The 26,245-nt window shown below is 43.9% G+C and overlaps 1 protein-coding gene across 2 annotated transcripts in view; it reads left to right on the forward strand.

The window, feature by feature from the left end:
• SAMM50 (SAMM50 sorting and assembly machinery component) overlaps nucleotides 1-26,245 on the forward strand; it is a 396,549-nt gene that overhangs the window by 165,663 nt on the left and 204,641 nt on the right. For both annotated transcript variants that reach the window (XM_069628139.1, XM_069628140.1), the window contains exon 5: nucleotides 20,749-20,855. In XM_069628139.1, coding sequence (XP_069484240.1) covers nucleotides 20,749-20,855 — 107 coding nt within the window. The remainder of the gene's footprint in view (nucleotides 1-20,748; nucleotides 20,856-26,245) is intronic.

The following is a 26,245-nucleotide window of genomic DNA, read 5'->3' on the forward strand; positions in this document are numbered from 1 at the left end:
TCAAGTGTACATTAACCCTAGCTGGAGGCCGTGATGGTGACTCCGGTAGACACATTGGCCCGACCCCTTAGAATCTCATGTGCACTCAACCCATTTCTCTAATTACAATTATTTATCATGCTCATCAAAACAAGGGGCAAAGCATCAGGACATTTTGGATATTAGTTAGATCACAATTATTTGCTATCTTGTGCTTCAGAACTCCACTTGCCTTTCAGCTGCTCCTGCTGATTGTTAGTCATAATAGTAGTGGGGTGTCTGCTTAGTTTATAAAGTGAAACAAAGTTGTTTCTCAACCTGTCTTGTGAAGTGTGATTCCCCTGTCCTTCAATATGGCAGGGCTCTGGATTGTGGACTCCAGGAGTCGACTTCAAAACTGGCGTAGATACCATAGCTCTTCATAGACCAGTTGTCTTTCGAGTAGTTTGATTTTAACTGCATAAATGATTAACAGCCTGTTTGTTTTTATGTCCGCCTTCCAACAGGGATACGCTACCCAACTTATAAATGCCCGTCAACATCAGGACAAACGTATTCCACTGACCTCTTAATGAAGTGAAGTCAACCTGGAACGTGATAGAGGCCCACACAGTAGAGGGTATGCCCCTCTACCTGTTTTGCCTTGCCTGTTTTGTCTTACTGTTGACACACTATGCACTGCTACAATGTTGTTGAGCCACAAAAGACCGTCTTGGTCATTTTGTATTGCCGACACATGTGAGGGGTCAGTAATGTAAGGCGGACAACTGTTTTATTGTTAAAGAAAATATATCAAAATCCTCACTGTCCCTACTCCCCTGAGGAATACTCTGTCTAGTCTAAAAGGTGAGGGAATGCACTCTAACACAGGATAACTGGCCCTCACCCTAAACAATAAACGCATTCAAAGAAGATATGGCAGTTCAACATAACTTGGACAATATGCACTTTTCCTAAATTACCTTTTAATGTCCTGAATGATTTTCACTTCCCATTATTCAGAAGTTACTTCCACAAAATGTTCAACGCTGGAAAGAAAATATCTTAACTTCGTTCTTAAAGTTATAAAGTCAAAGAAAGTTCACCAACAAACGATCCACTTGCAACAAATCTCATTTGGGTGAAGTTTTCCACTTTCCACTTCAAGCAAAATAGCCCAATGGTAATCCTGGCCACGATGCTTTGGCGCTCCGAAAGGAAGATTTGCCCCAGTTCAAAAGAAAATGCACTATCCACACTCAATGATACACAGTTCCTGGTTAACAGTTAGGTATCCTTGAATTATGGTTTCAATATTCAAAATGGTATATTTGTCAGGATAACCTCTTAATACTGCTGCTTCAACAACTGTATTTTTTACTTGTTCTGCCATGAGAACCGTCACTTTTGTCCCACAGTAATTCACCTGGGGTTCGACAAATGCAATTTAGCATCTACTGATAACCAGATATACCTCTTGAGTTCAATATTTTGGACTACTGCCACAACTTCCATGACTTTTAGACCGAATTTGACAAGATAGATTGGACACTTCAGACTCCTCAGGTAGGCGAGGCACTATTCCTTCAAATTGTTTCCTATTGTCTACGTGCCAAAATGATAACCTTTGTTTCCCTTCAAGACTCACTTTTTTCTGGCCTTTACAGTCGTAGGCATTCCAGTTGAGTCTGCTTCAAAATAGTCTTCACAAGCAGCCAATTCCCCTTCCTCAACTTTACCTGCACCTTTCTGCCAGATTTCAGTCCAACAATTACCCAGAAGTCCACTCTATTAGCCTCAGGTAATAATTGTATACTTGTTGCTTTAGGCCAATTAACTGTTACCAACTTCACAGTATTGCTGGGCTGCTTTGTACTCTGAGAAAGGGTCAGCTTCACAATCAGTATGGGGTACTTCTTGGCTTTAGGCAATGCGTGTTCTCTTCAATCGGTTAATGTAAGGTATGTCACTTTTATACAAAGTATGAGGTTCAGTCTTCCGGTGAAAACTACAATTAGGCACACACAACCACTCTTTAATGTTGTTTTCAGCCTTTAAAAATGGGTATGTAATTATATTCCCATAGAAGCAAAGGATAGAGTTGACGCCTCACAATAAGGCACACACAACCACTCTTTAATGTAGTTTTCCCATGGCAAAGACTGTAACTCTACTTTAGTCAAAGTTGAATGTTTCGGAAATGGTCCTATCAGCATTCCCTCTCCTTAATTAGGGACACACGACCACTCTTTGAACAGGAATAGTCTTTCAATAATGAAACAATGGATGTTTGTAGCGTTTACTTTCTTACGCAAGTAAAAAGCACTTTGCCTAACACACGTGTGTTACAATCCACCCCCCCAAAATAATTCAATGAACTTTTTCGTTATTTTTTCCACGTTTAAAAGGCAGGCGTTAGAAAGCCTGATGATGAAAGAACATAGAACCAATATACCAATGGGAGTATTTATGAGAGCTAGGCACAACTGTGAGAACCAAGGAAAATGTGATGTGGAAACAAACCTGCTAAAGAGCAGATTCTTAGCAAGAGGATACTACCTGAACAGTATTGAAAAGGCTCAAGATAAAGCTCAATATATGCCAAGGAGGATACTTTGAAACTCAAACTACGAAAAAAGGAACAGAATCAAGAGACTGTAAAATTTGTGACGAAATACTGTAAGGACCATAACGCTATTACATGGATTTTGAAGAAACATTGGCTCATCCTAAGATTGGATAAGGATATTAAGTCATTTGGATGTTGGACCAAGAATCAACTATACAAGGGTTACAACCAATGGAAAACGGTTTTTCAAGCAGTGGCGCGTGACAATGTGCCGATACGCACATAGAACAACTCAAGAATTTACTAGTACATGTTTTTAAGATTAAATGTTTGTTTGTTTTTTAGAAATATTGAAACTATGGCAATTGGCATGTGAAGATATACGTGAAAACCAGTATATAACAAAAATTAAGTGCCCTGATGACAGCACCGACAGGATATACAATGGGGATTCAATCCTGTGTTTATTTTTGAGATTCATGTTGGTTCTAGAAACACATTCTTCAAGTGTTGGCACAGTTTCTTTTTCCCGTATGAATGAAGAAGGGTATCGTTAATAACAGTAGAGGGTTAAATAGACATTCCCTCCATTTAGGCACAAAAAAACGATTTTGAAATGTTTGCGTGTTTGCAAATTGTAGAATATGTACACACACTGATATGAATTTTAGCGTGTGTTTTAAACATATTGCTGTGTTGTTTTAGAAAAATATATTGTAATGTGTTAAGTGTTTTTGATAAATATTAAAATGTGTATTTTTGATAATTACATGGTTATCCACCCTTTTCTGGTCAAGGTGTGAACATGACTAGGGTTGCATGCATCTAGGATAACCCACTCTCAGCAGAAAGGGAAGGGAGCTGTTTTGTGGGATTCCTTAGATCCTAGTACACAAGGAGGCAAGATCAAGATTGAGGGTTTAATCAACTGCAAATCGAAATTTGTCTATGGAATTATGTGTAAATGCAAGAAGATTTATATAGGCAGCACAATCGGGGAGTTGAGAATCCGCATCCAGGAACATTTTCCACCATAGGAAGCCAGAATCAGAAATTTCCATTAGCCGCTCACTGGCAAGCTGTACATCAAATGGATAAGAAGGATCTTAAATTAATTGGACTAAGTAAAATTACCCTCAGTAAAACGGGGGAAGATCAGATGCTAAAAATGGAGGCGAGAATAATATGTAAAATGTGGACCACAGAAGTTGATCTTCACACGGATCACGAGATGAATGTATTTTTATGAACTGTTCTTGGACTGTATGAGGAATATACAATCATGTCAATACCTAAATAATGTAACTATTTGTTTTGGGATGTAAGAATTTGAGACAGAATGAATAATGTGCTGTTGATTTGATGCTTTCGAATTATGGGTCAGAAAACTGATTGATGATTATATGTATCAATATGGTACTCATTCTTATTAGGTCATATCAAGGTGTCGTAGCCAAAGGGAATTACACAACAGCGAATGAACAGGTAATGCATGAAATGTGGCAAGTAATAAAAAAAGAAAATCATTGGACTGGAGTACAAGTGAAATGCAGTAACAATACTTCCTAAAAGAATGTAATAAATGCACATGAGATGATATGCCTCAGCACACATATAACATAGACATATTGTATGCATTTAATGAATGTGTAGGTTAATGTTACGCTCACCTGGACCCCTCGGGGGCGTCGAATGGAACTGGACTGCTGCGGACTCCACCAGCGTGACTCGTAGTGCGGTAATGGCTGACTAGACTGGCCCTCCTAGTTTCGTCTGCTTGACCCGTAAGAATAACCTCCTAAAGGTAGGAAAAAGGGAATTAGCCACCCGTGGGCGGGAGTATACACACACTCAATTGTTCCCCACTAAACACCTCCTGTATTCCCTTTCACTGGTCTCACCTTATAGTTTGAAAAGATGAGCTCTCCATCCTGCGTGGAAGGCAGGGGCGCGTAGAAAACCAGTTACTTCACTGGTCTGAAGGAGTTGGGCGAGTTCCAGACAACTGATGACTCCGAGGTAAGTAGCATATAGTTCTTTAGAGTTCAAAATGTCTGTTATTCACTCTTGCCCCTCTTTTCTCCCTTTTTCTTGCAGCTTGAGCCGAGGGATGATCACCTCATTGGAAGCAGAAGCGTTTAGCTAAGAGTCTGTATTACCCAAACTGTCCGGCGAAAAGTAATGGTCCAAATGTATTTAACTGACTACCTTCTGTCTCCCTACAGGTGCGGCGTAAGAAGAAATGGTGTGCTGAAGAAGAATGCCTCGGGCGATGAACTCAAGTAAGTATCTTGCGGTGAAAGAAGATTGTCCTTGTTGGCAATTGGCTCACCTTGTTATTTGTTTTCTTTTCAGATCCCAGGATTTCGGCGACGAGGCGATGGCGGCTGCGCCGGGTCGTGGAGATGCTGTGAAGACTGGTGAGTACGGCGCGGCGCTGCAGCTGGCGATGCAACGCGTTTGAATTTGAAGTCTTTTTCTCTATTCGATGGTGCGGCAGCTCTGAGGACTGCTGATGATCAAAAGGTAATGTCCTTGTTCTAACTTTTCCTTCTTTCCCTTCTTTCTAGGATCTGGTCCAGAGTCGAGGCGGGCGTGGCAGAAGACAGGATGCTCAGCTTGCAGGCACAGTGAGCGTTACGCTGCAGAAGGCAGAGTAACGCGAAGCGTGTGCTGTTCATCGGGCGTGGTTTAAATAGCCTTCAAAGTAGTCACAGGTAAGAAGTCCCAAAACCACACCCAAGCAAGAAATAGTCCCTAAAGAAAAGTAATCCCTTCCAGGCCTCACGATGGCCTATGCTTAAGTTCCTTGCAGCATGGTCTGCATGAGGTAAGTTTAACAATATGAGCCTGGCGCCTACGGCACTAGGACCGCACCCATATAGCCCCTAACTGGGATTGTGGGAATCCCAGTGGGTGCTTGGATGCCTGTTTCGTGGGCAGATGGACTTGATCCTGATGTCCGGGGGCAGGCATCATGACAGCTAAATGATTTGCTAAACAGAAATTATAAATGTATTTATTTCTCAAACAAAGTTGCGCCGCATCATAGGACGAATAATGGATGCTTTGGGAACCATAAAAGTGTTTGTAAATATAAGGCTTGTATGAGTCGAGATAAGAACCCGGGATAATACATATGACTCGGGGGGGGGGGGGGGGGGGGGGGGGTAAATGGGTGCTAAAAACCTATGACTTCACACGCAAAACGCATGACCTCATAATGTAAACAGTGTTTTAAATAGTAATCCAAAATGGTACCCGTGACCAAGAACTGGGCACACGGGACGCCGGGCAGAGATTAAGGTAAAATACATATCTTTACACAGCACTAGTAATTGATGGACTTGCCCAATAGGTAGATTTCTTATGGGGAACAAAATTACTATATCAATATTATTCATGGAACAGACTATAGGATAAGTGGCAATGAGCAAGATATAAACGTTCAACCATAAGGAGCAAGATTATTGGAATGTATTGGGAAATCTAAATGTCAAATACAGAAAAATGTATAACTCCTAATTTAGGAATTAATCTAAATAGTAAATAAATTGTTCCCAAGAATTAAGACCTGTGGAGATAGCTCCATGCATGAAAGAATTTAAAGGTGAGCTAACTTGGTGTGTGTGTGTGTGTGTGTGTATATATGTATATATATAATCTCTCAATGGACACAATAACGGGTGAATATATGTAGTTAAAATAAGGACAAATGGCCATGGTATAGGACCAATGCACAATTTACAGATGATGGGTAATATTACCAGCTCATTGATTAGCATGAGATAGCTCAATAGAATGAAGTTCATGAGCTATAATGTGAGAACTAACCAAACTGAACACTAGCAATAGATATGTCACTGTGGTGACATGGAATAGTAAAAGGTGAAGGACTCACTGGCATGCCGACCATTGGGTGGCACTTCAAAAGTGACGTTGATGTAGATTAGCTGACTGTTATTAATGTAAATGTATTTCTGGAGCTTGTGGATCAGCTTAGATCACATGCTCTGCATGGTCAGACATTTAGTGGTAGTCCCAGAGTATAACCAGATTTGCTTTCGAAACTCGAAAACAGACCTCAACAGGGCGTGTTAGTAATATTATCCCTAGTGTGACGTGTACTGTACCATGGTCCTTCACGCGTCGAGGTCCCTCCGATAGTTTCTTTCCGCCATCATGGTCGGTCGCAAGTTGTGGAGTACCTTTCCAGGATGATGCCTATTGACTAGTTGAAAGTTTATTCGTAGACTTCTTTCTTTCTCTATTGTCAGCTTTTGCCGCAGAGTCAACTAACTGCTTGACAGCCTCCTTTGACGGACTACTTCATCGGTGACAACGTCACTGAATCGACAACCAGATGCAGACTTTGCGGCATCTTCAGGCTTCGCCCCTTCCAGTAGAGAGATAGGGGGGAGGTCTTCATTCTGACTTCTTTTAGAGAATGTATTTTCTGCCATGCCCTTTCCCTTTTACTCGCCTAACTGCCAGTTTCATTAATTATGGACAAAACTCATTTTAAGTTTTGTCCCTACCTGCCATCGAAAATTACTGTGGAAAGACACACACAGTGTGCGCAATTACTGCCTCCCTAGAGATCACCCCGAAAAGCTTTGCAAGTCCTTCAAACTTTTCCGCCCCAAAACTCTCATAGATCGTCGCACCAAACATGGGCCGTTCACGCAATGCAGGCCAAAGCCTCCATCGACGAGACAGAGGATTCCAGCGAGGGCAGTATTGGTGTCCTTAGCAACGGCAAAGGCAAGCAGGGTTCGTCGGAAACCCAAGTGCGGGCCCTCGACTCCATCAAGCAGGCCGGCGGCTCTGTGACGGAGACAATACCCGCCGGCCACAGCGCGCACGCACATCCAAAAAAAAATGGAAACACATATCCCATGGCCGACATTCAACATAAGCGTCGAGGCCCATGCAGTGTCTGCGGAAAAAAGCCTCGATCTTCCCTGTCCTCTGGGCCATCGCTTACGCCTTTGCCTCACGAAAGACCTCCAAAACCAGACCCTGAGGTCGGTTCGGACACTGCAAAAAAAGCCGCCCCTTTCGGGCGCCAAAAAACAGGCAGTGAAAGGCACATCAGCGTCCCCTAAACAAACAGGGAAAATGCAGGAATTAATTAAAAAACACGTCCCGTCTACCCTGTTTGAGACAAGTCAACAAAAAAGTCAAAATCCTCGATGCTTTTTGTACAAAAGCGTTCAGGCTTTAGATTCTTCTCCCCCTGTCGACACACTCTGAGGCTATGCATCACAGGGACCAGCCACCCTCCCAACCCACCCCTACCATGTCAGGTTTCCCACACTACGATAACCAAATCTTTGAAGCACCAAACGCCCAAAAAGAAATCTTCAAAATTATAAATGAAATCAAAAATCCCCCGGGATGCAACACCACACCAACCCCATCTACGAAACTATGCAATGACCTTGCAGACCACTTCAAAAACAATATCGCCACCATCCAACAAACCATACAAAGCAGACCACCCAATCTGACTACGGTCCCCACCTACACTCAGGGGGAACACCCGAACAAACTACGAAGCTTCCCAGAAATATCAGTGGAGACATTTGTCAAACTGGTGAATGATAGCAATAACTCGGGGTCTCCCGAAGACCCCTGTCCGCCAGACATACAAATCGATTCTTAAACCAGGAACACCTATGGAATATCACAGGAACTTCCTCAACCTTTCAGTCGCAACCGGAAAAGTGCCACAAGCCTTCAAAGCTGCATACATCAGACCACCACTCAAATACACAGCGGACCTTTCCAACTACAGACGCATCTCAAGCTGCTTCAAACGTACATATACAAAACGACCCAAGAATTCATAGAAGAGCATGGCCTACTAGACCAGGCACAAGTTGGCTTCAGACCAATCAGAAGAATGGAATCAGGAATGGAATCAGCCCTCCTCTCAAAATGGGACGACCTAAAAATGAACGCTGACTCGGACACGAGCACTGCCTTGATACTCCTAGACCAATTAGCAGCATTCATCACAGTTAATCACGACACTCTCATAACGAGATTAGAAGGACTCTGAATAACAGACACTGCCCTACTATGGATCAAATCTTTCCTAACAGAACGGAAACCGTATGGATGAAACCCTTCAAATCCAGCCCAAGAGATTCCACCTGTGGAGTACCACAAGGATCATCCTTCTTCTCCCCGCTACTATTCAACATCTACTTATCAGAATCATCAAAAGTCACTGCCTCACCTTCTACAACTAGGCCGACGATACACAAATAATCTTCAAAATACAAGACAACCTGGACAATCTGATGCTACAGCCACAAGTAAATGCACTTCTCAAGATATGCTGCTTCCTCCTGCGAGCAGCAAAGAGGATCCTACCGTTCCTTTCATTTGCCAATAAAGCAACCACCATCGCCCTCGTCATGTCCAAAGTAGACTACGCCAAAAGCCTATACTTGGGTATGCCTGAACGACTTTAAAAAAAAAACAATGCTTACAAAATGCAGCAGCCGACTGCTTCTGAAACTACCCCGAAGAGAACACACCACGCCAGCACTGAAAACACTACATTGGCTACCAATAAAACAACTAATACAATTCAAAACAATGTGCATCATGCATAGAGCAGTACACAACCAGGGCGCAGAGTTCCTGAGAGACAAACTGTGTCTATTTCAACCAACAAGAACGCTCAGATCAAGCATTGACATCCGCCTGGAACCTACAACAAAAGAAAACTCAGAGGATCTTCCTTCTCTCACCAAGCGCCGAAAACCTGGAACGACCTTCCAAAGCACATACGTAACACAAGAAACCACCTACTATTCAGGAAATTACTGAAAACTAGGCTCTTCACGTCATAATTAGAAAGACTATCCACAGGGGCACACTCCCAACTAAAACATCGATGAACGAATGAGACAGAACCTGATCCACACCAAGCAATCCACAGTAAAACACTAGGGAAAAATCCCAGGACATACCAAACAACAAACCGAGAGACAGCAGTATTGGGACTAAAGGTGTAATACTTAGCAAGACGAAGACAAACATAAGGACAACCCGTCAATAAGACCCTGACTCTAAACTATGGCCATTCCCAAAAGACCTAATGACAGCAGACAGCTAGACACCAGGAAACCCCTTACCATTAGCCCGAACCCAGAGGGTGAAAAACAGAATAAGCACCCACTCTACACAACGCTCCTCAAGATACAGCGAGAAGCACAATGCGCCATCACACACAAACTACAACTAAGCAATAGCCCTAAGGAAGTCACCCCATGAAAACCGAAGAACTAACTGAAAGATAGTCAAGATAGGAGGAAACTAACAACGGAATACAAAGGCTGACATTGACGGACGCACTAGGATGTCTGACCCTGAACCATTCAAAGCGTCCACTGACCAGTGTCAAACTAGATAACAAGATAATAGATGGTACCAACCCAGTCCCACACCCGGAGAAATGGTTCAGACACACCCACCACCCCATAAAATACTCCTATGACACAGCTGGATACGCGCAGCACCACCACAGCGAGACAGCCCATAAGGAACCAGCAACAACCGCAGCCACAGGCATTCAGCTCAAACGGAACCAGAAGTACCTGATCCAGGATACAGACCACACTAACCAAACCCTCAATTTTCTGCATACTTAACCCACACAAAGCTCACACAACCATCTCTCTCCCAGCAATCCGCACGCACATCAACACACAGACAGCACCTGCAGCACACGAGGCCTCACCCGATCCGATACTTGCACCAAAGCCCAGCACTCTGTGTATACCGAGCTGAAGCCCCCAACAGCACACCACCTCTTCCACTCTTCTACTCCCCTCCTCCCGGCTAACGGTACCCATGTTTACAGACGCGCCAAAGCACCTGGGGGCCAATTCCGTTGGTGACAGTGCACTATATAAGTACCTTTAACATAACATTCATGTGACTATACTCCTGAACAATTTTAAAGAGGATGTCATGCTTTGCCGACTTTATGGACAGGCATCCGGAAGAATTAACATCCCTCAGAGATGCTTCACAACCAGGGACTTCAACACATCAACCCCCTGCCAAAAACGTTCTTAAGCCACACCCTAGCACCTCTGCCCTAGGCCCCTTAGCCTCCACCTGCCAAGACTCCTCTCAGGAATTGTATAATGTGGATCTGTCAGGGTCACAAGAACGGAGGGGACCTATATAGTCGGGGCCAATACTATGACGACGATGATGACATCTAGGTCATCCAGTCGCCTGACCACCAAGACCTGCCTGTAGCAGATTCTCCCGTAGATGACCAACTACAATACAATGAACTGCTGCTGAAGGCTTCCCAACGCTTTAGTATTGACACCCAAGAGGCACAAATAGACCAGCACTTTGTGGAGGACATTCTGGGAGACAGGAAGTCCACCACTCCGTTCATCCTGCTGTCAGTCTGTACAAAGACGTATTCAGCCCTCCTTCCTTACACCTAATCTCACATGGGCGGTTAACCCCAGATTAGAGAAATTATTCAGGCCAGCACCTACAGACCCTCTGCACATTACGGGTCAGCTACAATCTGATTCACTAATCATCACCACTAACAGAAAGAGGGCTGCCACTCCTCTGGCATCGGCAGACAAAGAAAGCAAAAATATCTATACTTTCGAAAGGAAGCTTACCTCCTCAGTGGCATATCAAGCTAGAATTGCAAACAACACTACACTTCTCGCTAGTTATGGCTGCCACAAGTGGGATGACTTGGAACACCAGGTTGAAGCAGTTCCAGAACCCCTAAAATTGCAATGGTTAGGCACTGTTATGGAGGGCAAGCAGGTATCAAACTGCATCCTCAAAAATAATCTTGTCGCAGCAGACAATGCAGGATACATCATCACAGAAGGCCCGCTCATCAAGCGCCACACCTGGCTCAGACAGTCTAGTTTTGAGCTACAGAATCAGGCCACTCCTGTTAACTTGCCAGTGGAACCTAATGTACTTTTCGGTAAAGCTGTCTAAGATGCCCTCAAGAGTGCAAAGGAGGAGTATGACGCCGTTAAATCCCTTGACCAGTTGACAAACAAGCCCCAGGTACAACAGGGCTCCTCAAACTCCAGAAGCTTTAGTGGTCCGGGTTCTCTGCGCTCTTCCGGATATACTCTGGGGCGAACAGTTTTAATCTTAGGGCCCATTGCAAGGACAAACATCCTCTTCTGGTTTTCAAAGAGGAAATGAAAGGTCCAGAGGAAGAGGCAGAACCTCACATGGGTGAGTCTCCACCCCTCCCAAACAATGACGCACTGCTACAGGTCCCCTCCCATGCCACTCCAGTATGAGGCTGAATTTCACACTTCACCCACACAAGGGCAGGGATAACGTCAGCCAAGTGGGTGTTGTCCACCGTAGCAGGCGGGTATTCTTTCAAACTGTTACAAAGACCGCCTGGCAAAACAGAGGAAAATGACGCCAGAAGAAAAGCACATACTGTTCGAAGAAGTAAATGCGACTGCTGGAAAAGGACGCCATAGAGATCGTCCCAGCAAATCAGTTAAACAAGGGTATTTATTCAACATACTTACTTATGCCAAAGAAAGACCTTTCTATGTGCCCAGTACTAGATCTGTACCCTTTAAACAAATATGTCAAGCCCCAAAAGTTTTGCATGACCACGCTTCAAGAGGTAATCCCCCTCTTAAAACCGGCAGACTACATGGCAACATTGTATATGAAAGATGCATACTTTCATATTTCAATGCTCCCTGCGCACAGGAAGAAATATCTGCGCTTCAAGATAGCGGGGGTTCACTACCAGTTCAATATACTCCCATTTGGCATTGCCTCAGCGCCAAGAGTATTCACAAAGGCACTCACGGTAGTGGCCGCACACCTACGCTGAGGCAATCCCTGTATACCCTTATCTGGATGACTGGCTAATCACCAGGGAATCTCCTCAAATTTGCAAACTAATTACACAAAAGACAATAGACCTTCTTTTCAATTTGGGCTTCTCCATCAACGAAAAGAAGTAAAATCTAGTCCACAGCCAAATAAAACATTTTATGAGAGCAATTCTAAATACAAAAGGGGAGCTGGCTTTCCCATCAAACAAAAGAATACAAAACATACTGTTGCAAGTACCTGACTACAAGGCCAGTCGCCAGATAACTGTACGCAAAGCAATGCGCTTGCTTGGCATGATGGGCTCATGCATTCACTTCGTCCCACACACACTCCTGCGCCCAATGCAGGAATGTTTAGTGATACAATGGTCTCAGGGAAGGGGTCAGTGGGACAATCTAGTGGTAGTTTCGCAGAACCTTGTACAGGCTCTTCGCTGGTGGTCCAGGGACGACCTGCTAAAAGGAAAACCCTTCAACGTTCCACCAGCACAAGCGATCCTAACTACAGACGCCTCACTTGCCGAATGAGGAGCTCACTTAGTCTACCACACAGCCCAGGGCCAGCGGACCCGTGCTACAGCCCAAAGACGCATCAACTTCCTGGAACTTTTGGCAGTCCTCCAGGCTCTTCAAGCCTTTCAGCAACCTCTTACAGGTCCGACAGTGCAAGTCCTTACAGACGGCACCACTGCCATGTTCTGCATATACAAGCAGGGAGGCACACACTCTCAAAGTCTGTCTAAGCTATCCCAAAAAATATGCAAGTGGGCACTCAAGCAGAACATGTTTCTAACTTGGTGAACTCAATTCTCTGGCAGACACTCTAAGCAGATACACTAAACCAGAGGAACCTGAGTGGCAACTCAACAAGGATATCCTAGACTAAATATTCTCACAGTGCGGGTCACCCCCCATTAGACTTGTTTGCCACAAGCCTAAAAGCGCAGTCGCCAGACTTTGCATCCAGGTTTCCCTCCCCCTGACACCACTCATGAGCAAGATAGTGCACAAGATGCACCAGGAACAAGTGACTATGATCCTGGTTGCTCCTATGTGGGTGAGACCACCTTGATTTCTGCTCAAACTGGCAATGTGCGACCCAATCAAGTTCCCGTGCCCGTACAACATGCTAACACAACACAAGGGAGCATCACTCCATCCATGCCCTCAATCTATGAACTTGGCTGCTGAAGTCATGGAATGTGGTCACTTAAATCTTCACAAAGGTGTATGGATATCCTAAAAGAAGCACGAAAATACAACACCAAACACTGCTATTTCAATAAGCGGTAAATATTTGTGATATGGTGTAGGTCACAAACACTAAACCCAAAAGAATGTTCCCCAGCTAACATTCTACATTACATGGTTTACCTACTAGACTCTAGCCTAGTATTCAGCTCCATCAAGGTACATCGGACGGCCTTGTCAGCTTACACCACTTCACAAAACAAGGTGTCCTGCTGGAACGTTCCTGTCATTAAAGCATTAATGGCAGGGGTAAAGAGTATACCTTCCAATTTCCAATCCTCCACCGGGCTGGGATCTTAATGTCATGCTCTCCAAGTTCATGGGTCCACCCTTTGTGCCTATGCACAAGGACAGCCTAAAACATATGACTTAAAAAACTGCTTTCCTAGTAGCTACCACTTCTTTAAAACAAGTCAGTGAGCTACAGGCTTTGTCCGTACAATACCCTTTCTTCATAATCCACAAGGACAAGGTTGTCCTCAGAACTTCATCTGAAAGTTCCATGTTAATCAAGTCATAGAACTTCCTACCTTCAAAATCCATCCAACTTAGCTGAAAGGAGCCTCCATACACTTGATGTACGGAGAGCGGTCTTGTACTATGTGAACAGAACTATACCTCTAAGGAAAACAGACCAACTCTTTGTTTCCACAGCATATGGGAAAGAGGGCAATCACATATCAAAAAACACCATCTCCAAATGGATAGTCCAATGCATACAGCTCTGCTATTCCCTTTTCAAAGGAGTGTTGGCTTTCATTCCGTGGGCTCACTCTACCAGAAGTACAGGAGCTACCTTAGCCTTCATTGCAAATGTCTCCCTATATGCCATTTGCAAAGCTGCTACATAGAGTACCATTAATACTTTCACACAGCACTATTGTATTGACACTCGCTCTAAAGCACATTCACAGGTGGCACAAGCGGTTCTTAAACATCTCTTTGCGGCTGTACCTTCTCACTTCCCATCCCCTTCTCCAGATACTGCTCGCTAATCTATGCAGAGCATGTGATCTAAGCAGATCTACAAGCACCAGAAAGGATACATTGCTCATCGTAATCGTATTTCTGGTGCTTCATCACTGGTAAGGTGCAGAGGCGGCCTGTCCACACTAGAGCAGGCACCACATGCTGTTTGGTGGGGGCTCCCTCCCTCCTCTGAAAGGGCCTGTATGTAGGCCTTGTCACAAGCACCAGAGATTCCCAGAAGCATTCTGATGAATTGGTAAAACCAAAGGAGGCAGATGAGTGCAGTCTTTTCCATATCATCTAGGTGCACCTGAATCTGATGGTACCCTTTCTGAAAACCACGTACCCTGTCAGGCAATCCAAGACCATGTCCACCAAGGTTTAGTATTCTGGTCATGGATGTTGTGGTTGTTATGGCTATGGTCGTCGATGCCCATCCTGACCTTGCCATCATTCTTTCTTTATTCCCGGGGAAGAGGATAGAAGAAGCAGAAGGGCCCCTGTACTTTGAAATGATTTGGGACAAAAGGTCATCTAGATGACGTTGGAGATGCTTCACATTTCAAGGAGCCAATCATTCCACAACAGGCATGTCCAAGGAACTGGTAGAAGATACATCTGCTGGTTGGATAGATGCTCACGCAGCTGACGCCCACAACCCCTCTCGGAAAGTGATGCCTTCCCAGAGTTGAGGTTCTTCTCCTCAAACTCTATAACTGGCTAGTTAGTAACAATGGCTGAAGCCCTCAAAATGGTAATATGGAACTGGGCATTAACAGTGTATCGTGGCAGGCTGTTAGTGATTGGAACTGTGACGATTTTGAAGTCCATGCAGTCATCTGTCACAAAGTTCCACTGCTCAAGCACTCCACCAGGAAGAGATTCTCACTACTAGTGCCTACTTCACCAGGCGCCTTGGCCATTGAGGTATACTTTGCTAAGGACAGCACAGTCCTGTGCACAGCGATGTTAAGAGGATGGGAGGAGAATTGAAAAAAAAAGAAAAGATGTTCCTAACACCTGCAAACATGGTACTCTATTGTAATGTAGATATATTTTACAGAGACTCAAATGACCAACTATAACGCCGTCTTCCAAAATAAATCTGCTACTGGCAGCATATCTTTAAAGTCTGCATGCACCATGCTATCTGAAGAATTGATCTACATATAATGGTGTTAATAAACTAGAACTTAATTTTGTTCTTCAAATTAATCTGGACTGAAAGCTTGAGACTATAGAAGATACTTGTGCAAGGGTTCTCCAGAATGCGTAAGTACCTTATTTCTATTCTATTTTCCGCAGAACTGTGGAGTCCCCCAGAGATCCTCATTGTTTCCTCTTCTTTTTAATTTCTATATGCATCCTCTTATGGACATTTTGAGAAGACATAAGGTAAATGTTCATTCCTACGCTGATGACACACAGGTGTTAATAAAAATTGGTAATGTGGATGTGGAGGGGCAACGGCATGCCTCTGCAGGAAATCCCACCCCCCTACCTCCTATATGTTGGAAGTCAGAGACTGTGCCATGTTTACCAGCAGTTGTGCCAATACCACAGCGAATATTCGAAAAAAGGTATCCACTGAGACAACCCTATTGAATATATCCCTGAAGACATGACAATCTGAGGGAGGAACTCCCTGAAGGGAAAATGAAAAGGAGCAAAAGAGAGAAGCTAGTGACGTCCCAAGAGACGAGCATGACGCCCTGAGAATACTGGCTGAAGAAAATTTATGGATCTTACAGAAACTCATGACGGAGTTAAGAATCGAGTAAACTTTCTTTCGTATATGGAAAAAAGATTGCACGTGTGCGAAGTGCTACAGAAAATCAAACGTTCAATAATTGTACAGATGCAGAAACACAAGTAGACCAAGTCATCATAGAAGCTGGTAGTGAATAGACTGCAGGCGAAGCTGCCATTGTATAGGAGCTGGACATCGGTGTCATGAATTTAGTGAGCCTGGATCCATTGAGAGGAAAGGCTGAGAATTGTGTTGCAGCCAGAATAAGCTGATATCGTGGAAGCGCCTGGCGAGGCTGTCTGGCCTGGTATAAAAAACAGAAGCAGCCAAGGTCGGTTATCTATTCTTGAAAGCAGTGAACGCACGAAGGATGAATTGCCCCTTATTAAGAGGCAAAGAAAGAACACCAAGACTGCCAAATTTTATTCATTTAAGACATTTAAATGCTGCAGAATCGTGATCTACTGTCACGTGAGCCGAGGATGGATACAGAGTTGAGCTTGGCGTCCTAGAATCACGATAGTGAGTGCCTGCACTCCTATATATTCCCCCAGACAAGGATACTTTGCAAGGCCAAGTTGAAAGACAATCTTTATGGCAGAAGGCATGGGTGATGAGAGCTGTTGGGCTAATTGGGTGGGGAGGTGAAGTCAAGTCTACCTCCTGGCTCCTGGGGCTGAGCTTACTTGCTGCTAAAGAAACGTAAGTAGCACTGTTTGGACCCAAACACATGCTTGACCGCACACACGTAGTTTTCTGAGTACGGAATTGTCGTTTGCTACTAAAGTGAGGCACCTCTGCTCTATCCGGCAGGAGCGCCTGAGCAGCATAGCCCAGGTGGGTGCGAAAGTACAGTCTGTTTTTTACACTCTGCGTCTTTTGCGACAGGCACTCCTGTTTGTCCTTGCCGATGACCATGCAGTGGTGGTGGGAGCCCTGGTGAACTCCCAACTTGATTACTGCAGTAGCCTTCTTGCATGTATTTCATTCAAGCAATACCAAACGCTGCCCAGAGCGCAAAATGCTGCTGCAAGACTGGCATTGAGTAACTAAATCCTCTCCCATTTCAGGATTAAGGCAATCCCTTCATTGTCTCATTGTTTAAGTTACCTTGCTCCATCATATTTATGAAATAAAATCTGCAGATATTTACCCGCACGTCGGCTGCGCTCATGGGATAAACTGTTAGTTCCATCCTCTTTGTGTGTTTATACAGGCAACTGAAGATTTGGAGTGTATGGTCCCAAATTATGGAACAGGTTGCGAGTTGAAATCCGGCACTTGAAATCTTTCACGACCTTTTGTAAAGCCTTAAAAACACACCTATTTAAGAGACTGACTGGTGGTCGCAATACCTTAAGTCAACCGTCTGGCCACATCTATTATTGCTGAGTCTGCTAATCCCGGGTCTCCTTTGTTTCCATCAGTGCTTAAATACGATTTAGTTTGTCCAGTGAGCGTTACAAATAACTCAAATTAAATTATATACTTAATCCCGAATTTCACTGAACCCCAAGGCACTTCTTGGTGCACAATAATTTCTGCACCTCTCATTTGTACACTTGCACTGTAATATGAGTGCACAGCCCACCCAGACTGTGGCCTTCTGCACACCAAGGTGCCCATTGGTGTGCAGAAGCTATCACTATGCCTTGTAGGTGTTGGTGTTTCTGCCCTATTGTGGCTTGAGGAGGTACAGAAGTTAGTGTCCACAATAAGTTCATCTTTCTTTTACAGGTGTATGGTGCTTTTAATGATGCCATCAATGCTGTCAAATACAGGAGACAAGTATGTGGAAAAGAGATGAAAAGGGCTAAAACATTTGACTGTTTTTTTGCCCATACCCACGAGGTGAAAATGTAATATACCAGTGCCTGTTTTCATTGTATTTATTGCAGTTTCAAAATTCATCACTGAAGCCGGTGATATTTTAGCACAGTAAGATATCAAGAGGTCTATGGAGTATGCGATGAATCCAATGGAGTCATCACTGATTTCCCAGTAGTGACCTCCTCCCATGTGGGAAGGGGACGGCAGCTGCTACCCAATCTTGACCCTGGGGCGGCTATATGAGCACACAACCTCATGGGAGATGTCATGGCTTCATTGCATGAGACATGGGGCCTCATTATAAGTGTGGTGGTCCGGAAACAAGGATGCCGGTAAGCTTACCAGCATCCTTGTTTCTGGACCGCCACACTACAAGTCTGCCTACTGGGGCCGCTGCACTTGACAGGTCTGACCCGGCTACTTGACAGGTCTGACCTAGCTGGGCGCAACGGTCCCCGTAGGCAGAGTCATCACGGAAGCACAGGCACGGTTAATAACGGTGCCTGTGCTTCCGTTCTGACTCCACGGGAATGGGGACTAACATTTTCCGGCACTTAGCTTCCCGGTCTGCCGGGACTTGTAATGTCCCGGTGACCCAGGGAAGCTAGATGCCGGAAACGGTGTCACAAGGTCAGCGGCAAACTGCCAGTAGCAACGGCGGGTTACCGCCAACCTCGTAATGAGCCCCATGGTATCCCCCATTTGCCCTTGAAGATAATCCTCCCATACCTAAATCCCTTATGGCCTATTGTCACATGTCTACACTTCTCGCCAGGAAGAATACGGAAAACATTTCCCCAATTCCTATAGACCAAACTTCAAACTTTGTTCTACCATGTGGACATTACAAGACTGCTTTCTCCAGGTCCATTTATCCATCATCCAGAACTGATTTACCATTTAGAACTATTGAAAATGATCATACAAGCATGTTAAACCAATCACCAACAATGGACTTCTTTTCCCAGTATCACCCGAACACTGGGACGAGGAAGAGTAAAAGAGCGGTGCAGATTGGAAAAAGCTGTGAGCGCTCTAATTGTTTCTGGCAAACTCCTGTGCCCAGGACATTTTTAAAGAACAGAAGCAAAGGGCTAGAGTCTGCTGTTGGCGAGAGAACGTTTCACCTCTCTGCGAGGCTCGAGGAACAGAGACGCCCGAGCAGGTGTGGTGGAGGCGGGCGGCTCACCATTCAGGAAGAAGGGAGACGCTGCAAAAACGGGACGCACTGCAGAAACGCTTTGAGCCGATGAGACTCCTGGGTGTTTGCAGACCACATAAAGCAGCTTCTTTCTTCTTCTTCTTACTTACCAGAACCTGAAGCGAAGCCAAGCAGGCACGTTGAAGAGATGCCGGGGGAATGTAGAGAAAGCAGTCATAAGTGGAAAACAGGCAGTGTATCTTCACCAGTGAACCGTGATTGAGGCTGATGAAGCCAACAAGAGCCGGTGAGTTAACCCAAGGATAACTGGGACACTGGCGCGTATCAGCGACTGTGCCAAATGCGAACAAAAGTAAACGGAGCACCAGAAAGAGAGAACGTGAAGAGACTAATTGTAAAAAGGGAAAGGGAATTGTAGTCCGGACCCTTACCAGTATGTGAATGCATGTAGTACAAATATATGGGGAACTTGAAGCTAATAATGTATTAAGAGGATATATTATCCAACCAAGTAGATATACAACTGTGGACGTGTATAGAAACAGCTTGTGAATACAAGGTGCCCTGGTAGGCGAGTATACCAGTCAATTGCAAGTGTGTGGATACAAGAAATCCTAAGAAAGAATATCGGGACTATGTTGACCAGACAAGAAGGTGCCAAAATCCTGGTAGAAAAGGAAACCAGGAAGTCTGAAAGAAGTAGCCGTACAAAACTAACCAGCATTGTGTATGGTAGTGCTATTGTGGGACATGAACTATTTGTATTGTAGAGTAATCCAGGGGAAGGGAACCACCCGCTGGAACAAAGACTTTATCATTGGAGAACTTTTTGTGTTGGAACCATTTACTCTTCCTTTACAAACTCTTTTTCAAAAAGCACCAAGGTTAAAGACCTTTCTCTTTTCACCTTATTATTTAGTTAATAGTATGAGGGTCAGAATAGAACTTTTGCACACACATTTTGATGTTAACATCCTGACACAGACATATCCTTAGTTTTGGTTTAGGTAGGGAAACTCCTCTTATAGCAGGTTCAGAGAGGCATTTTCCCAACCCTTTTATTTTCAATAAACGTCTTTAACAAAAAAACATGGCTAACTTTTGTGTCAAAGTTTCGTTACTGACTCCTCACAAACACCCATCTGTGGTTGTATTTTTGATGTGTTGGCTCATACTATATGTTCTCTCCATTAACTATTCCCGAGAGGCACTGTTGAGAATTCCAGGCCCTGAACTGGAAATGAGTATTCACATGCATCACGGTTTGCAAAGAAACATTTGGTGCTATACTAAATTAGGTTAACTATATAGAAAGTCACATTTTAAAATATTTGTTCCTTTTCTTGTGTTTTTTGCTTTTAAGGTGAGGATGCCATTCCAAATGGCTTAGATGTTACTTTTGAAGTTACAGAACTGCGAAGGTTAACTGGAAGTTACAACACTATGGTTGGCAATAATGAAGGAAGTATGGTATGTATAACTTCTACATTGTGTTACTTTCCAGTTGTTACTCTTTAATTTAACCAGGGTGTACAAAATGGAATGCAGGCTTTTTTTCCTGAACACCTTTTTTTCTCAGCAGCATAGGAGGGATGTGTATTAATCAAGCTGTTCAGTGAAACGGGACAAAAGTTTAGCATGCATCCTTTCATTCAGTTGTCTTTAGGGACTATTTGTCCAATGATATAGTAAACAGTGGATATGTGTCTTAACATGTTGACTGAGCACTTTATTAACCAACCTCTTAAAGAATGAGTCAGCCACATAAAGGGCTAGGTTCACCTCATATTAACTCTGCAATAAATTGGAAAGTAACAAATAATGTATGCTTAACACTTTATTTAAAACGATGAACAAGGCTCTAGCAAAGCAGAGTCTCAAAAATAAGTTACAGGTCTATACTGTTAAGGATTCCAATTGGGCGTCACACACCAGACCAGGACTCTTGCCCTTAGCCTAGGAGGTAGCGCACAATTAAAATAATTTTTCTTTATTTCCTAGAATTCTTATTGAGCTGGCACCCAACCAGTCTCGCACCCCCTTTTACAAATACCCCGGGTCACAATGGACCATGAACCAGGCCAGTGGGTGGTGATACAATATTTATTTATTTTAAATTCAAAGAAAATCACAATTTAATATTGGGCAGCAATTACCAATGGGGTGATAATTACACTGTACAATGATAGAATACACTTAACTTGACCTTCTACTATAACGTATCCAAAGCACAAATGAATGGGAGCAATTTTACTGTTCGGGTAGATGGTGCCAGAGTTAAGCTTTCCCCCCTGCAATGCTCCCTCAAACCCCTATTAATCGAATTTTGAGTGGATAGAAAGGAGCAGCAATGAGTGAGGTATACTAAGCAGCAAACAGAATTAAAATTCAACCTTCCCCCACGAAATGAGAAGCACAATCTGATTCAAAACCCTTTGCAGTTGCCTAAAATAGCATTCGGAATGACCAAATAATTAATTTAAATGTGCAGTTGAATGAAATAGGGAAATCAGAGTTATAACCGTATCGGGGATGTAAGTACACTAGAAACTACAAGGCAAGGTACCAAAAGGGCCTATAGCTCAAAAATCAACTTTGAAGTGACAACACAGTGCAGTCAAAATCACACACACAGAAATTGCACTTTCTTACTTTCATGGGTTTAAATGTCAAAACGGTTTGAAAAACGGGTGAAATAGACAGAATTGGAATGCGTTTTTATGCTGGATGGCAGATGCACATCACAGGCATAATATGCAAGTGAATGAGTGACTAACTTAATGACAGGATGAGATTCTCAAGGGGAAAGTAAATTCGGTTTTAAAAATAAAACCATTTAACAGAGAAAATCGGTTTGGAAAGGAAAGGACAAGTTTCACTTAAACTAGATTTAGTGGCTAGAAAAGAGAACCGCCACCCATGAATAGAAAAGTTATGCTGCAGTTGTAACCCTCCACACAGTGTGTCTCTTTTAGGGAGAATAATTTAATCAAAATATTACTAAGGACTTACAAATGACGGAAATGAGTGGAAGAATGGCGCTTACACTTGGAAATCAAGGACAGGATGCACAGAGAATTCTGACAGTTTTAAACAAGTTATCAGGATGTTGATGGGATGACTTAGAGAGTGGAACAAAGACAACATATCAAGATGGGTTATGTTCTGTGTTGCTATGGGATGGGGTGATACTCACATAAGCACTAGAGTTTGGGATTTGGGACAGCCAACCAGGTTTCTGGACATCAAGGCATTATCTGGTCACTGGTCACTGCAGCTGGGCTCTCCTAGAAGGATACAGCTGGGCCTGTCTGGTCATTCGATAGCGAGGGTACAGCTGGCATGCAGGTAGTTGGCAAGAAGCCAGTCTGGTCACAGGATACTCTCAAAAAGGGTACCACAGCTTTTCCCCCCCTTCTCCCTGAGTTATTGGGATTTTCAGTGGGGTTTCTTTTTGGATCAGTGGTTCCGCCTGGATAGGGTCAGCTATGCTCTGGCCTGGCAGTGGGATCTGGAATCTGGCAGGATGAATATGGAAGATCAGGATACGCAGGAGCTGGAAAATTCAGAAGTGTTCCTTGTCTCTGTGAGATTCCCCTTTTATAAGGCGAGTGACATCGCAGGATTTATTGTTGGGCAGAACTAAGCTAGTCCCCATAGACCCGGATAGGTCAGCCTATCTTATGTCGCCTCCTCCTTAGAAGCAGATGGTACTGAAGGAGGGGACTCAGTTTTATGGGGTTGTGTTTTTATGAGGTGCAGAGCCATCCCACAGTCCTTTTTGCCAAAAATCAGTCGGGTCATAAATCGTACATTTTTACAGTTGTGGTACTCTTGCATATTACATAGGCAAATGACATATTCTATACAGCGCATAACATTCCAACTCACAGGTCTGTACGACATTGTTCCGTCCTAATAATCTTTCGCCATTTTTGGTGGGAAATATTTCACCTAAAATTCTGTAACTTTATACATGTATACATATTATCATAGAGCATGTTTGCATTAAGATTTTATGTCCACCATGGATACTTTTGCCATGATTTACCCTTTTCTGCTATTTTCAGCCCCTGCATCCTAGGGAAAGCTACAATGTCTTGTTTTAATTTAAACTGTTATGTTGTCCGGTTGCAGAAATAATAGTCCAAAGTTTATTAATTTAGAACAGTTTACGCACCACATGGGCTATCTTTTGCTTCCCATATAAGGACATACTTCCAAATGTTGCGTCCCAGTATCAGGTTGAAGCACTGCCACAGAGTCTGATGAGCGTGTGACTTTCTTCCTCTTGGTCCATTCATAGTTTCAGGATGCTGGTCCCCTTTGGGGCAGGCAATATGCTGTTCCCAGGAAGCAAATGTCCCTTGAAGCCAGGCCAGGAACCTGTTCTGTGGCATCAGCACAGTAAATGCATTTATTTATTCATTATTTTTTTCTTTCTGAACCAGAAAACAAATCTCTTGGAGTTAAATATCCCATATATTTTTACCAACAAAACCCCCCTCACATTCTGTGCAAAGACATGCCTTAACTCAACATTTCACTTTTAAACAGCTTTGTCTTTGTTTGTCAAAAGCACATTTTACATGTGGGTTAATTCTGCTGGGCTGTCACTTTCAAATGCAGCCATCTCCCATTCATTTTCTGAATCTTTCCAAAGCCCCAGTCATGTTTCCAATGCACAGGCATCTGTCCAAATAAAGATCCCTTGAAAATGACATGAGCTAGGAGAGAGAGAGAGAGCTTTTTTTTTAAAGAATTTGGTTGTGATATTTTGTTGAGAAGTAAAGTGTTTTGCGCACGGCTTGAAGTGAAGTTTCCTTGTTATTTCACAGATCTTGCCTGAGACAGCTTGTCATTCAGTGATGATGCTTTCTTTTGCTGGAGCACAACCTGAATATGGCTGGGCATAGCTGGCTCTCACTGGAACCAACTGTGTATTGTTGAAAACGGTGGAAAAGAGCATCAGGTGCAGCCATTTTAAATGTAAAATATTTCCTTTTTCAATGGGAAATGTTTGAGCTAGCAGCAAAGCAGCGCTCCTTTTCAATTATTTTCTTTGGTGCACATAAGGAAAACACTGGCAGCCTTTCTCAGGGTGTTCCATGTTCCCTTGTGCCAAATAGGTGCTCGGCAAAGACAGGGTAGCCATCATTTTTGAAGCTGCAAAACAGTTTTGATGCGAGGCAATGGTGCTCAAAGGAGCCAGCGGAGCCATTCTGCTAGTACTGCTGAATTGCAGCTTGGTGATGGAGGGGAATTCTGCTGGGTTGGTAAATGTACCCCACAATGCAATAGTGAAATAGGGTAAATTGAGTCTCAAGTGTTCTTCCTTTTTGGAGCCTTTGGTAAAGGTTGCAGAAATGTAACCTAATGCCCACATGAGACATCACGGTTTTCCGAAGAGCCTGCAATTCTCTGCAGTACTATTGTGTTTTTAGAATTGGAGGTGTGGTTTGAGTGGAGCGCCTTTGGATAGACCACAAAAATTGCCAGTTGTGTTGCAGATCTTGTATAAATGTTCTAGACCAGTAGACTTCCCTGTGCTGCCATTTCAAAATAAATTATGCAGTACAAATTATTTTGTCATCATTTGCAGCCTGATGTCACTAACTACTGTGGCGATATTGACCTAGTTGGTGGGCCGGCCCTGTCGGTAACGGCCCGCCACCCAACTTAACGACCGAGCGAAGGCGACAAAGTTAATATCGCCATTAGCACCTGTGTAGTTCCCCACACAGGTGCTAATGGTGTTTTTGGTTTTTTTCAATAAAAAAAAAGAAACCTACCTTTACAGTGCAGCCCTGAATCACGCAGTGCTGGTTTGCTCAAAGTATGTTTTCTTTGTTGTCTGTGGCGCCATCAACATTGAAAACGGACTGAGAGTACACCAGCACTGCACAGCGCTGGGCTGCGCTGCAAATTTAAGTTTCACATTTTTATTTTTTACATTGGAAAAAAGACACCATTAGCACCCATGTAGGAAACTACACGGGTGCTAACGTAAGAGGGTGCTAGCTAACTATGGTGCTCGGAAGCAGGAAGGGAAAATGGGGAAACCAGTCATTACGCCTCCCTTCCACACAACCAGACACATTCCACACAACCGGACACATTCCACAAACCCACTATCACTGCACACCAAACAACAAACACTCAACCCAATTCTGTAAACTAGGAGTGGCTATTCCAGCAGGCATATCTAACCCACTGGCAACAGAACCACACCAACAAAACCACCCACTAAACCAACAGGACAATACAACCACCTTCTGCTCACCGCTGCCACCGACAAGCCTGCCATGTTTGAGCACTGGCTGACCCACATGGGGCACCAACCACACAACCAGACTTGAAACACCTTCTATCCACAACTGCCACTAGTGGAGCTCGGGGCTGCCACCCCCCGCCCCCCCAAGTACGTGATGTCCCTATATAGACTGGCGCGTGATCCCACTGTGCCAAAACAAGGACCTAGCTAAACTCCACATATAACCATTCCAAGCAGATCTAACAAGGAACAACCGGGATGTGCAACACCACACGCACACACAACTAACACACCACAGCAACCACTCCGACCAAAGAAAACTCTCACCAACCCCAGTTTGTTGGCCATACAACCCACAAGACGAACCTCCGGTGACCAGATTAAAAGGAAACCAAAAATGTTGCTGCATTCTGACGAAAATGCTAAGGATTAATTGGCCTCTCTTGCCCCAAAACACCAGAGGTCTTATCCCAAACATAACCGCCACATGCAACACTGGTTCTAGCCATCTCAATTCACCATCCAGATCATTTACCCCTGCACCTGTATACTTAACACCACACCTGGGAAACACTCGCTTCCAGCC

This window comes from Ambystoma mexicanum, chromosome 12, assembly GCF_040938575.1.
Source record: "Ambystoma mexicanum isolate Mex_15411 chromosome 12, UKY_AmexF1_1, whole genome shotgun sequence".
Lineage (NCBI taxonomy): Eukaryota > Metazoa > Chordata > Amphibia > Caudata > Ambystomatidae > Ambystoma > Ambystoma mexicanum.